The 14865-nt window shown below is 43.3% G+C and overlaps 1 protein-coding gene across 3 annotated transcripts in view; it reads left to right on the forward strand.

Annotated features, from left to right (window-relative positions):
* The window catches only part of LOC135910102 (protein turtle-like), a 103389-nt gene that overhangs the window by 29213 nt on the left and 59311 nt on the right, over positions 1-14865 (forward strand). For all 3 annotated transcript variants that reach the window (XM_065442137.2, XM_065442138.2, XM_065442139.2), the window contains exons 5-7: positions 2853-3006; positions 6630-6917; positions 8688-8972. In XM_065442137.2, the coding sequence (XP_065298209.1) occupies positions 2853-3006; positions 6630-6917; positions 8688-8972 (727 nt within the window). The remainder of the gene's footprint in view (positions 1-2852; positions 3007-6629; positions 6918-8687; positions 8973-14865) is intronic.

A 14865-nucleotide genomic window follows, 5' to 3' on the forward strand; every position in this document is an offset into this window, starting at 1 on the left:
GAGAGCTGCACAAGCATTATTACTGACTGGAAATTTTGCTCTTTGGGAGGGAAATGCGTCAAAATATGTTCAAATGAAGGTCCTGGACCTCAAAACCCTTAACAGCAAAGGAAAGAAAAAAAAAGCACTGGCACATTTCAGAGTGCCCTATTAAATTGACTATACTAATACCTTTTCTACAAACTACTTTCAATTTCAGTTCCCAAGAGGTGCATATGTCATGGCATAGAAAGTGACATGTGGTAGCAGGACATTGCGACACTTTGTCATTAGCTCTGGCTCTATTGGTTGTCTACATTGCTTCTACTTATCGGATGGCTCCAATATAGCAGCACAGCAGGTGACTGAGCTAGCTGGAGCAAGTGCCAAGACTTGGTAATGTAGATAATATTTTGCTCCCATGTGACTACTCTCTGCATCGTGACGTTATGACCCCTTCCCCCCAGGAAATGAAATCGAAACTGGTTCGTAGAAAAGGTAGCATTGCAAGTAAATTATCAGGGTGCTTCTGGGCTTGCCAGTTTTTCAATGTTTCGAAATCCAGAACCTTCATTTTCTATGAGAAATGAAAAGTGTGAGATGTCATGCGAGTACTCCTTTAAATGCCCAGATAAATCTTGTGCGCCTCGTTATAAAATTCTTACACAATTCTGCATGTGTTATGCATATTGTACATGTTCTTGAAAATTAACCTTTTCATCATTGGTAACAATTGTGTCGTGCACATTTCTGCTTGATCCTTTTTGGGTTACCACAGTGAGTGCTGCATTTGCTTTTAGCGTCAGAGCAGAACTATCTCTTGCGTGACTTTGATAAGAATAAAACTTTGTTTCTTAAAACAGTGCTTAGAATACAGACTTAGCATTGTACTTTTGTTGTCTAATGGCCATTGTTTTGTTGCACTGCAACATCAATTGTTCCTAAAGAATTTGTGCTCAGAAAAGCTATTAAATTTTAATGCATGGCCACAGTCTCTTTAGCTGCACTAACCAGAGTACTATGAGAATTAAGCCACATGGCAATTCTGAATGAAATGCATGCTCTCACTTTTATTGACTGATCATTATCAACATCATCATCAGCCTATGTTAGGTTAACTACAGGATGAAAGAGCTTCCCAGACACCTCTAGTTACCTCGGTGCTGCGTCAATGAAACTCATTCTCTGCTTGAAAGTTTCATAATCTGATTATACAACATAATCTTAAGTGTCATCAAATGCATTTTCCTGTTCTTGGCACCCATTATGTTGCTCCAATAGATAACCAGCTGGTTATCAGTTCTATGCATTACGGGACCGACTTAAAGCTCCAGTGCTTATTGATCTGAATTGAAACATCACCTTCCCACGTTTTCTCTCTAATCCATACTCTTTCTATCTCTTGATGTTGCACACTTGTTTCCTGTAGAGCATTAGACCATACCGTTAGGTGTAACAGTAAAAGCTTGTTAATTCACAACTTGTTAATTCGAAATTTTGGATAATTCAAAGTAGCCGCCGTGGTCCATCCAGCAATGTATTGAAAGCAATATGTAACACATCCTGCTAATTCACCCTGAAATCTGCACCGCCCCCGATAATTTGAACTCCGCGCCATCCTGGATGGGAAGAGTGCTAGGGCGCAGAAGAACGTTGGCGACGCTGGTGGCGCTGCGCGCGCTATACAGCTTTAGCTGCGGCCTTTTGTTTAGGCCTGACTGGAGAGGTATGCTTTTGTGCCTGGCCAGGCATGGCCAACGCCTCTGTTGCAGGTTGCTTCTCTCCCATGAGGTTCTGTATAAAGCTCAAGGGCGATAAAATCGTCACCTTGCACCGTACGCTGCATGTGCGAGCGAAAGCGTGCGAGGGTGAGCCGGCGAACACGGCTCATTCAAGGCACGGAGGTGAGGCGGAGGCGATTTGGGGGGGGGTTCTATTCCGGTGGCTGTTGAGACTGCTGCTGCTTGCGGTTCGCCCATGCGGGTGCCGCATCTTGAAAGCAATCTGTGACATGGCCAAAGTGTACGCCCGCGTGGGCCTCATCTTCAAAATGATCTGTGCAGAATGCGTGTAGGGCCGGTAGCTTTGTATGCGATGTGCTTCCTACGTTTCATTCGTGCTGAAGCGAGAGCTGTATGAAAGCTCAATTCTCTTGCTGCTACTGCCGCGATTCCTCACTCCAGCGTTTTTCAGTGAGTTTCTGCGGTCATCGAGCGAGATCTGTTCATGTTTACCTGTGCACGCGTGACACCATACTTGTTAATTTAGTTAGTAAGCGAATGTTCACAAGTTTATACGGCCGATAAAACTACTATCCTTACTTCGTATAGCTATCTACTAATTTGCTATCGCAATTGATGCTTTGCTTTTTGGGTGAAACTGCAACATTTTTTTTTCTCCACGCCAGTTGACACGACGAACGCGTGAATAGAGCAGGAGCCATGTTGACGTTGGGCAGGTCAGAGCACGTGGGCCACGTCCTACTACGTTGGCTGCAGCAGTGCTTCGAAGTATAGATGTTGTTGTTCATGCCGTGACGTAGCATGTGTGCGCGCGTGCTCACGCCATGTCGGACTATATATGCGCCTTAACCGAGCTATGTTTTTCTCTGATTTTCATTAGTTCGAATTTTGTATAATTAGGATTTTCGTAGCATCCCTGTGAAATTCGAATTACCGAGCTCTTACTATACATAACCCTGAATCTGATGCTGATTATCTGGAGTGCACAAAAAAACTGCAGCAATCACTTGCACTACTTAGCATTGTTGGGCGGCCCAGGCTAACATCCTTAATACACAAACGATTATGGTGAAGTACTTGCTGTGCTGGTAGGTTCTGGCTTTTCATCCCTTGCTCGTATCATGAATGCAGGACAACCTTCCGCTGGAAGAGAGCACCAACACCCAGATCCACCCAACGGAGCTGCGCATTTCCAACCTGCGCCAGACAGATGTGGGCGACTATACCTGCATGGCTCGCAACTCGGAGGGCAGCGACTCAGCGCTTGCCAAGGTCATCGTGGCTGGTGAGTTACTACTGTTTTCAAAGTGTGTTCCATTAGCGAGCGGCAAGGCATTGAAAGACAATCTAGATTATTTTTGGACATACTTTGTAAACCTTTAGTTTTATAGTAACATTGTTAGGTTGGAAGAGGTTTGTCTTGTAAATGCTTTTTTTTTTCTTTTTTTCTTTTTTGCCAAGGGACATAAAAGAATGCAACAGTGTGGTAAACACTCCAACATCACATCACTGAAGTGAACAAATATTTTCTGCTAATAGTGTGTCACAGCACAGTTCAAGGACATAGGAGACTCTCAATAGTGGGCAAGGAGCATTTTGATTGGTGTCACTACGGTCTCTCTATGTCTTGATGCCCTGCTCTCTTTTGCCACGGCTGCTGGATAGAAAAAAAAATGTGCGGCCTGACGCGTAAGGCGGGCTGCAATGGGAGTGAACGTGACAGCTGTAGTTGCACTCTCGCCATTTGGCTTTCCTACCCGGTGCTAGCTCGCGGGGACGGGATGCGTCAGGCTATGGCATTCCAAGCGCATTCTTGACATGTTATCTATGCTGATCCCAGACAACAATGTCCGGCTGGCTACGCTGCGGTGGATCACACCATTTTCGAAGCATGCAGCAGGCCACATCTTTTTCTTTTTTTATCCAGCGGCTGTGCTCTTGCAGAGCAAGTGAATAAATGTCTTCTATCTCAAATGTGGGTTGGCAGAGTGTGTGGTTAAGTGCCAGTAAGGGCCATAAAATAGGGTAGTTATGGCCATTTTATCAATTGAGTTCCATATTAAGGTTGTCGGGGAGAAATCTGGCATTGCAATTATTCAGTCAACATAGGAACTATAAGTAACACATGAATTTGTCTATAATTTGGCATGGATCCATTGAGACAGCACATTGCAGCTTTCTTTATTGTTATTTTGGTTCAGTTGTGTTTTGTGTTGACTTCATAGTGTTTTGTTAGAGCAGTTAAGCTCCTTACATTTACAATTACGATGTACTTCCTTATGTAATGTTGCTAAATCTAGATGATATTTGCTAAGTAACAGTCACTACGTAAACAAATATTTTTACATTCTAAACAATTGCTCTTGTTTGTATTCTTAAAACCATCAAATTGTACAATTAACAAGTTGTACAAGCTGTGTGACATAGCAATCATCACTGGTGATCATCACTAACAATCATCACTGTTGATTGTAATACAATAAATTTGCAAGAAAAAACAATTTTTCAGGAAAGTCAATATAAAAATCCACAAGGTCACTCAAACCCAGGAGGACGAAATTTATGCAAATCAATGTACTTATATGGTGGTTGAAAAGCTGCTGAGTAAATCCGCATAGATGCTATACAGTCAAACCTTGATGTATTGAACACGGATATATTGAGTTATTGCGTATATAGAATATCCAAGGCAGCCACGTTGGCAGACGAAACTCAGCGGGTCTTTATCGGCAGTGCTGTTAACAGAACAGCATACTCAGGCCTGATCACACAGTAGTTAATCAGTGCTAAATAACTTCGAGGAGTGACATGCTGCCCTGGAGAAGCCATTATTAATTAATCGCGATTCACAGAACGTACAACTGATGCACACTCAACATGGATGCAGGCACACAAATCAACCGTCGAAAGCCCCGGCATCCTCACAAAATGTTTCTAGCGGTGTGCACCAGAGGGCAGCACAGGAGCATGAAAAAGGCGGATTGCGTCAGCGCAACCAAACACGCGCTCCAAACAACAATCGCGCCCTTGGTTCATTAAGTGATTTGCAGAAGTTTTTGACGAGTTTTTTATGTGGTTTTATATATCAAATTCTGGCTATATTGAACTATTTCACGATCACCACGCTGTTAAATATATTGAGGTCCAACTGTAGTTGGTGGCTGCCTACAAAAGCTCTGCCCATGAAAGCACACCGCAGCTGACTTCGCAACCTGAAACACAGTTTCCAGGAGAGGCTGATATTTATTTATTTTATTTATTTCATACTGCAGACCTAAAACAGGTCCAAGCAGGGTGGTTAAACACAACAATATTACAATGCATTATTCAATCAAGTAAGGTGGTAAGACACAACAGTAATACAATGAGTCAATCAATTGAAACAGGCAACAACGAGTTATTCCAGTCTGTTATAGTTCGGGGAAAAAAAGAATACTTGAATACATCCGTCCGTGCAAAATAAGGTGTTAGTGAATTCGGATGATGGTGTCGAGTAAGCCTAGACGTTGTACTGAACAGATACGATGCAGGATTAATTGATAAATCTCCATTAATAAGCATGGTAAGAAATCGAATTCTTAAGTGTTGCCTTCTCTGCTGAAGGACTTCGATGCCATTATCACGCATTATTCGTGAGGGGGAATCATAGCGAGAGAATTTAGAATATATGAATCGTACGGCTTTTTTCTGTACCCTTTCGAGACATTTAATATTTTGTTTAGTAAACGGGTCCCAAACAACACATGCATATTCAAGTTTAGGTCTAATTAATGAATAATAAGCAAGCAGTTTAACATTAGGTGGGGAATTTCTAAGTTTATGTCGCAAAAAGTATAATTTACGCAAGGCTGAAGAACAGATATTATCAATGTGTAAATTCCATGATAAGTTGTTTGTAATTGTGACGCCTAAATACTTATATTTTGTTACTTCCTGCAAGGCCAACGAACCTAACATGTAACTAAAGTAAATTGAAAGCTGTTCATCTACACCATGGCACTGCACAAATGAGTGAACATACTAATTGGTTGGCACAGATGTAAAAATTATCTTTGAGCTTGAGAGGCATGTGCTTGCCAAGGCATTCTTAGGTTGCCACCAAATGTAGTGTCCAACTACTCTTCAGGGTATTTATTTAGAAACTTTGTGCCTTAACTACTTGCCTGTTGACTGGTGCACTTGCCATCTCGTTTGTCTTGGGTGAAATGCGAAAACACCCATGTACTTAGATTTAGGTACACATTAAAGAACCCCAGGTGGTCCAAATTTCTGTAGTCCCCCACTACGGCATGCCTCATAATCAGATCGTGGTTTTGGCACGTAAAGCCCCATAATTTAATTTTTTTCAAAGTCTCATTTGACTTCAGTTTATTCTTCTACACCACCTATTTTCCTGTTCCCCTCAGCCTACTTTATTCATTTGGCTTTGATGACACCAAAGATAAGCTGAGCTGGCAGCCATATTGAGGTGGCATCACAATGTAATAGCATCGCCTTAGCATTTCCAGCTTTGGTCTTTGCCCTGTGATAATGTAGTGAGACCAAAGAAGCTGAAACAATGAGGTAGCGCAGCATTTAGCGCTGTTTTCCTGGCTGAAGGAAAAAATATGTTCCTTTAGCCTCCTTTGCTCCTCATTGTTGGCCTGCCACTTTTTGTTTATCCACCCTCTATACTTAGCAAAGCCCATACACAGAGTTGTGCACACAGTGTGATCTGAAAAGCTTCCATTATCAAGGCTCCAACATATTGTTACGTAGGCAGACACAGTGGTATCAAACATGGTGATAATCAGGATGAAGTGACTTCATTTCGACGAGGACTTAGTGCACATTGTGACTGTGTGATTTTTATTCTAAGCTCTTTAGAAATAACAATTCATGCTTAATGAGGTGTTATTTGTTTCACAGGCCCTGCAGTGATCACCACCCCTCCACAAAACCTAACGAAGCTGGAGGGAAACTTTGCAGAGTTTGTGTGTGAAGCACGTGCATTGCCCTCCAACATCACTCATCGCTGGTTCTACAATGGGGTAGAGATCTCCAAGTTGACCTGGCTGCAGACACGTACGCTTGTACGCCAGGATGGCACACTGTTTATAAACCCCACTGCAGCGGATGACTCGGGCTTCTACACCTGTGAGATCTCAAATGGCATTGGCCAACCTGAGTCTGCTACTGCCTACCTCAACATCGAGTGTGAGTACAGTGCTGGAAAGATTCAGACTGGGGAACATATTTGGGAAGCTCTACTGTGATAAGCTTTCAGAATACATCTGGCATTTCCTTCCCTGATCCACAATCCTTCATTTAATTTAACACTGCCCAAGGGTTCTCTCATGGCACTTATGGTGCACAATCACTGCTTCAGTCTGACTGTGCCCAGTGAACATGTTTTCAACATGCTTCTCCTCATCATTGGCTAACAGACAGCAGTGCCAAATGTAGTGACCATGGTATTTCCAAATGTAGACCACCCATGGTATTGTCTCATGAACTTTGTGTAGGGCAGTGAAAGCTACTTTGTCTCAACCAATCATGAATAAGAGCCAGCTGTTTGTTTGGAGAGAAGAGAAGGGCTTGCCCATTTATCATCATAGCCTTACATACACTGCATGACCGAGTTTTCACCCAGTGATATACAATTACACCATTCTTGTTTTCTATCAGCAAACTCCCTTCTATTCCTACAAATTTTCTAATCTTATCACACTATGTAATCCCCTGAAGCCACCTTCAGCTGTGATCCTCTTGCCTTGGCACTTACTTTGTTACTCAAATAGACTATCAGTTATGAACTGTGCATCCATTATATGAGCTGCCCAACTGCACTTCTTTCTCCTAATTTCAGTTAGATTATATTTGTTCCGTAGACCATGATTGAGAGACCTTCCTGTCTCTCAATCATGAGAGACATGACCACATAAAGCCAACAGGCAATGAAGCTAAAGAAAGCATCGGGGAAATTAGCTGTAGTTGAAATTGAAATGCAGAAAATAATGAAGGGAAAAGGGAGTGAAAGTGGATAAAATGGAATCATGACAGGAAGAGATGATACACCTGTCATGTTCCACTCCGCCACTCATTGCAAAGTCAGTAGCTTTTTCTCAAGTTTTTTTGTTATCCTGCAAACATCTGCCCCATAGGTTGCACTTTCAAGTGTGCAGGGATGTTAGACGAGGCGCAGCCACCTCAAGTTGGACAGAAGGGCAGCTGCTACTTGACTACCACAAACCACTAGTCAGTGACCTGAAGTCTTAAATGATACAAGTGCACACAGTGATGAAGAAATTACGGCCACTGACCAAGTCAAGGTGAAAAAACACACAGAGACGTTTCGGGACCCGTACGGGTTCCTTGATCACACATGTGTGATCCGGGTTCCTTGATCTCAGTGTGATCAAGGAACCCGTACGGGTCCCGAAACGTCTCTGTGTGTTTTTTCACCTTGACTTGGTCAGTGGCCGTAATTTCTTCATCATCATGTTACCTGACCAGACGAACTTTCGTCGAACTCTTGACTATATTTCCTACAAGTGCACACAGTGCTGTACCATGCCGACCATGAGGACCATGCTCAGGTGCAAGCCTTTGACCACTGTGTCACAGCTTGCCACAGTAGAATGCACTGATAACGTACTTTTCTTATCTAGGCTTTTGTTTAACTGCCCTTCGTGACTTGCGAGGGCCTGCCATGTATATACTCCTTGCCCATTGTGGGCAATTGATCCCTCTGTGAACCTTCCTTTCAGCTAGCATGGTGCACAAGGGCGATCAGTGGGGGAAAATAGGCAAACTTTTCTTCAGATTTCTTTTTCTGGTTGGTTGAGGTGACTCATAGCTTTCACTGCACTGCGTGGAGTCTACGAGACACGACGTACGGCAGTGCTGTGTTCTGGTGTGTGCACCATGCACCTGGTAAGACTCCATCTTGCTTCTCACCTCTCCTGCACCCCGTCTTGTGTGCAGACCCAGCAAGGGTGAACTTCACGCCAGCCTTCCAGTACATGCCTCTGAACCTGTCAGGAGTGGTGCGCTGCTACATCCAAGCCAACCCGCCCATTCAGTTTGTCACCTGGTTCAAGGACAACCGGCCCTTTGAAGCCAATGCCCTAAATGGTGTTGTCAACCTGAGCAATGGCTCACTCTTCTTTCAGCGTGTGTCGTATGAGCACCAGGGACGCTACCTGTGCTCTCCTTTCAACATCCACTCCACAGGAGGGTCTTCTGCTGTCATGGAGGTGCTTGTCCGTGGTGAGTACAGCCGTATGCCGAAGCCTTTCTTCCAGTCAGGAGCTCAGGGTGATTCCACAAGAGATCAAACATGCATGTCCGCTTGATATTTTTGTTTTGTCTGGTATTTTATATGTCATGTTGAAATACTCAGACTGCACAGAACTGAAAATTCTATTCCCAAGAAGCATTCCCGGCAAGTAAAAAAAATATTTGAAGGTGACGCAGTGAGCGTCCTCCTATTGCTTATGACAATATTTTTCGATTTCATGGCCGAATTAAATGCAAACTAAAAAATGCTGTGTCGAAAAGCATTTCTGCTCATTTTAATACGTTTTACAGTAAATTAGTTCAATGTATTTTTTTATGCTGTCCACAAACAAAAAAACGTAAAACATTCCAAACATGGCTCAAATCATAAAAATTTTGTAACTTTGATGCATCTTGGCGCGATGTCTATTTCACACAGAAAATAGAAAAAACCGTCAAACATAGAACATTCTTTTTGCATCATTTACTAGAAATATTGTATTCCTACATGAAACATAGGATAAGAAAAAAAAAAGTGAAATAAACAAGATTTCTCAACAAAACTCGTTTAAAAAAAGAAAAGGGAAAAAGCTCCGGTTCCAATATTTGAAAAAAATTTCCGATGGAAGTCCGCTTATGTTGGGCAAAACGTGGGTGCGATAATATGTTTCCTCATTTGCTTTATTCACAAAATATAACGGACCAAAGTGGCCCATGTTGAGTATGCTGGCTTCAGTACCTTTGCTGGTTGCCATCAGTTTGCATTGACGTAATAGCTCTATGGAAAGCTGCAAGGTGGAGGGAAGTAATTAATAAAAGGAAAATGAGACATCCACCCAATTGTAGCAATTGCGATAAAGGACAGCCATACAGTTTCCTCGAAAGAAAAGGCTCGCAGTTGAAAAATTTCGTCCTGGTCCAGGACTTAAACCCAGGACCACTGCCTTTCCAGGGCAGTTGCTCTACCATCTGAGCTAACCAGGTGGCTAGCAGCTGGCAGGGCAAAGTCAAATATATTGACAACTCGAAGCAAAGGCAATAGTTTGATGTAATTTGGCAAGAGTTTGACGTTTGACGAGTTTGCATTATATGCAAATCTAGTTCTAATTTCTTTGCTGCTTCAGAACTTCACCCTGGCAGCTTGTTTTCAACAAAAATGTATTGTCACATTTTATTTGTGTCTAGTTGTGCGGGGGCTGGCGGCTGCCACCCTCTAAAGTGCTAACATGCACCGAGTTTGCAGCCTATAACCTCTGTGGGCATCGCACTTATGCCTCCATTATATGCTTGTCAACAGCATGCTAGACACTGTGAGCGCATGTTGTCGCTGAATTTGCCTGAACCTGCCTGGTGCACACAGTAAATCCCTGTAAGCGGTGCCAAGGCAGGCTAAACCGTGAGCAACGGAGCGCTTCCATAATCAGCAGGTACGCCATTATGGAGGTGCTACTTCACTCTGTGCTCCCCATCCCCCACGTGCAACTCACACTGTGCTTTTCTAAAAACTCAGTCATTTCTAGAGCTGTTTATTTTGTTTCCTGTTATCACACGTTTTTCCCGTCGCTCACAGATAACGTCTTCCTGTCTTACCTCTACCTTCACCTCTGTGTTTCAGCTGTCCGAAAAAGTGCAGTGCTGCATGACTGAGCCAAAGGCTGCTGAAGTTGGCTAATTTATGATGTTTCGTTGGCACCTTGCTGATGCGCTTTCTCATGCCGAGAACAGCAGAAGTCACTGGGGGCTCCAAACAGACATTGTCGTTTGATAACGAGTGTGGCCCACACGTTTTCACCATGAAAATCTTTAAGTGGCCTTTCATAACACATGAAACCGGGAGACATTCTAGAGGCTCAGTCACGATAGCACCGCAGGAAAAGCAACAGAAAGAGTGCGTTGCTGTTCTGTATAAATGTTTCGACTTGTTCTACATGCGGCTCATAGCTCAGTCCAAGTATTCTGTGCTGATTATTTACGCATTCACAATAGGAAGATTGCTAACACAAAAATTGTTTGTTGCGTAAACATTTTGGATGTTGCCTCGCTGTGGAAGCTACTGCCAGAGGCTGACCATATTCACGACACCGACAAAGTCTGCCAGCACTGCCTTGCATGCCTCAAGGAAATCCTGTCTTCATCTAGTGACACCTTCAATGAAGCAGATGAGGCATTGCTTCAGGAAGAAGAAGAAATTGACGACTTGAACAAGTACTTCCACCTTTCTTTTGATGTTTCACCATTGAAGCCACCATCTTCCATACACAAATGTAGCAGACGATCTTACGGAAAGAAAAAAATGGGCCGAGATTAAAAGGGTCGTGGTGAGAAAAATACGCTCAATGTTAAGTGCTGCATGTGGAAGTGTTAGTATACTTGAACTGTCTGTGACAGGATGTCATGCATGCGCTGGATGGTTAAATAGCTTGAAGCAAGAGTACGAGGCTTCAAGATCCTATTGAGAGCGCCTCTGTCTCTTAGCCATCGTTCCACCAGAAGTTGGAAATAAACGCGTTCAAAAGGCAATCCCAGCTGTCACAACGTATATGCTTAGAAAGGCCCAAAATTGGTGTGAGAAGCATGGAATGTGGTCAGATTTTGATCTGCACACGACTTCAAGGTCAAGTCCATCGGATGTACAAGCTGTGCTCGACTATTTCCCCAAGGACGAACTTGAGTGCTCTCGGCAGAGCCTGAACAAGAAGGACGTTGTGTCAGTCATTACGAACGAGCAGACAGAGTACGTCTCAAAGCAGTTTATGACATGTTTTATCTGTGAGACCTTCCAGGTGTTCAAAGCAGCTCACACCGAAAGTGCCATTGCCCTATCAAGGTTTTCGAGCCTGTGTCTAAAATGGGTGCTGCTCGCACCACAACAAGAGGTTTGCATTTGTGTTTATAGCACTAATGCCAACCTTTGTGTCTCCGCGCTTGAGAACATAACTGGCATGGAAATCTTATTGGAAGGCATGAAAGCATTGTGCCTTTGCGGCTCCCCAACCACAGATTGTATGCTAGGTGAATGTGAGCGCTGCCCATGGAGCAAAAGCCTCACTTTGGCCAGTCTGGGAATGGTCGATGAGACGAGGTCACGTTTGCTGTTTGGAAAAGCGGTGACTTGATTAAGAAGACGTCATCTCCAACCCTTTTTCTGAATGAACTTGGCAATGGTTGACCGGCAATGGGTGACCGAATGGATTCCTCATGAATACATATGCTGCACTCAAGCTGCGGCTATTCACGAGGCAAAGAAGTGTGAGCAGCGCAGAAGCATTGTTCTGCATTTTGATTTTGCAGAAAATTGGACTGTTCGTCTCTCAAACGAAACACGATGATACTATTGGCACAAGAAACAAATCTCCATTTTCACCTGTGTTGCCATGACAAGGAAAGCAACACATAGCTTTGCTGTGTGTTGCTTTCCGACACAGCGCACGCCTGCTACACTCTAAGTAGAGGGCACCAAGTGTTAGATAAAAAAGCACCCGTCTACTGTCACATAACATGCGGCAGTGATGGTGCAGCGAGCTATCTTAAAAATTGGTACCAACTGTATGAGTTGTGCCACTCCAAGTATATATCCAGGAGGTGGTATTTTCCACTACCGGGCATAGAAAGAGCGCCTGTGATGGTGTGGGGGGACTCCTTAAGCATCAAGTTTCCCTGCACAACCTGAGGTCTGAAAGCGCCACCTCTATTCAGTCGGCACATGAGATGGTCTCCCAACTTAGTGGCAGCATCAACCCTGCTTCATGCGCCTGCTGCAGCTGTCGAGGAGCATCGTCAGCAGAACTCAGTGGAGTGGATGTCAGTGCCGCGTGTGCCAGGAATTCAGTCATGGCATGTGTGGATGCTTGCCCACGATCAATCAAGCGGACATGCACTGTCCGTTGTGAGAACTGCAGCTAGCCAGCTGACTGTGATTAAACCTTTTAAATGCTAACTGCAAAGGCCACGCAATAAATTTGTTGAAGCACCACAAGTAGTGTCGAGTTTGTTCTCTCTTGTGTCCCAGAAAACAAAGCAGAAAACATGTTCTCTGTTCTTGCCACAATTAAAAACCCAGGGAAACCTTCCTTCATATGTGGCAACCGTTGCCTTTTCTTTTTTTAAAAGAAAGTAAGTGTTAACAAACCAGAACGAGTCATCGTAGCACTGAAGCCAGCATGCTCAATGTGGGCCACTTTAGCCTATTATATTTTGTGAATAAAGCAAATGAGGAAACACTATTGCACCCACGCCTTGACCACCATAAGTGCACTTCCTACCAAAATGTTTTTACAAATTGGAGCCGGAGCTTTTCTTTTTAAATGAGCCTTTTGAAAAAAAAAAAAAATTTATTTCACTATTTTTTCTTTCTTGTGTTTTATGTAGGAAGATATTTTGCATAAATGTTGCAAAGAGAATATTTTATATTTGACACTTTCTTCAAGTTGAACTTGAAAAAAGGGGGTACCAGCAAAACACAAAGGACGTGCACACAAGGAAAAGGCGTTAGACACAGATGGACACTGTACTTTCAGCAGTACCTTATTGAAATTTACATTGCCGCACATAACCTCCAACGCATGCACATCTTCAACTCCTCCGAAGACATGTGCATGAACATCAGTTTTTTATTAATCATCTTTTACTTACCCGATAGGTAAGCACGTTCCTTGTTTGTTAAACACAATGATGTATCACTGACACAATTTTCTTTCTCATTTCCAATGTGAAAAGCTTCTAAGATTTGGCGTTCGTATCTGGTCTTACCCTTCCCTAAAATGGTCACACGACCGAACAATGGCACAATTTTTTTGCAATTACTGCAGCCGTGGTAATGAACCGCCAAAGTGCTTCCCTGGTCCCCACTTAAGTATAGGTTATGTTCTTGCAAGTGCTTATTAGCACACCTACCTGTCTGGCCTATATAGACTTTACCACAAGCCAACGGAATGCAGTAAACAATACCAGTGTTGCACTTGATGAAGAGTGTCACATGTTTAACTTTACAGGCCCCTTTCTTCGTCTCCTCATTTTCAATCCTCGCGCACGAGCTAGCCAGTTTGCAAGGTGAAGAAAACACAATGTTTACACCTTGTATTCCCACCACCTTCTTAATGCTGTGGTAGATGTTATGAATGTATGGTATTACTTTTAGTTGCTTTCTTTGCTCTGATGTGGGCGACTTCTGGCCTCTGGTGGAATGTCCACTCAGAGCTATTGTGACAGAAAGTGGATCATGGCAAAAAACAATGAGCAGCTTCCTTCAGCGTCATTTGAACACCTTGAAGCCAGCGGACCTGAACGGGTCCGCTGGCTTCAAGGTGTTCCAAAGTCCAGCAAACTTGGTGGAAGTGTTAAAGGACGGCCTACCTGAAGCCAGTACAGCCTTTTCCTTACACATAGAGGACCTTTATTACTCAATTCCCCACAATTAATTGTTTGTGGCAGTGCGTGAAGGGATTGAACTTAACGGAGAGGCTCGTTTTCAAAGCCTAGTAGGCATGAGCATTGGAGCGTTTTTTGATTTGCTGTCCTGGTATTTAGAATCTACCCTGATCGAGTTTAAGAGTCGTGTGTTTTTACAAAAGAAAGGGATTTGTATTGGGTCTCATATTGCCTCAGTGCTGTGCAATATTTTCCTGGTGAATATTGACAACCTCATTTTCACATCCTTGAACAACGATCGTGTGGTCCGTGTGTTCACATACGTTCACAATTTCTTTATCTCTTTCACCAGGGCTTTCACCAGGGGAAATAGTGGATAGTATAGCACAGGGTATTTTATCTGGCTTTAAGGAATGCTCTCGTGGTTTAAATTTTGCCTACTGGATAACAAAGGAATTAGATTCCTCAACTTACTACTGACCTTTCATGACAATGACCATGTCTGCTGGATGTTTTC

The sequence above is a fragment of the Dermacentor albipictus genome, chromosome 4 (assembly GCF_038994185.2).
Source record: "Dermacentor albipictus isolate Rhodes 1998 colony chromosome 4, USDA_Dalb.pri_finalv2, whole genome shotgun sequence".
NCBI classification, from domain to species: Eukaryota; Metazoa; Arthropoda; class Arachnida; order Ixodida; family Ixodidae; genus Dermacentor; species Dermacentor albipictus.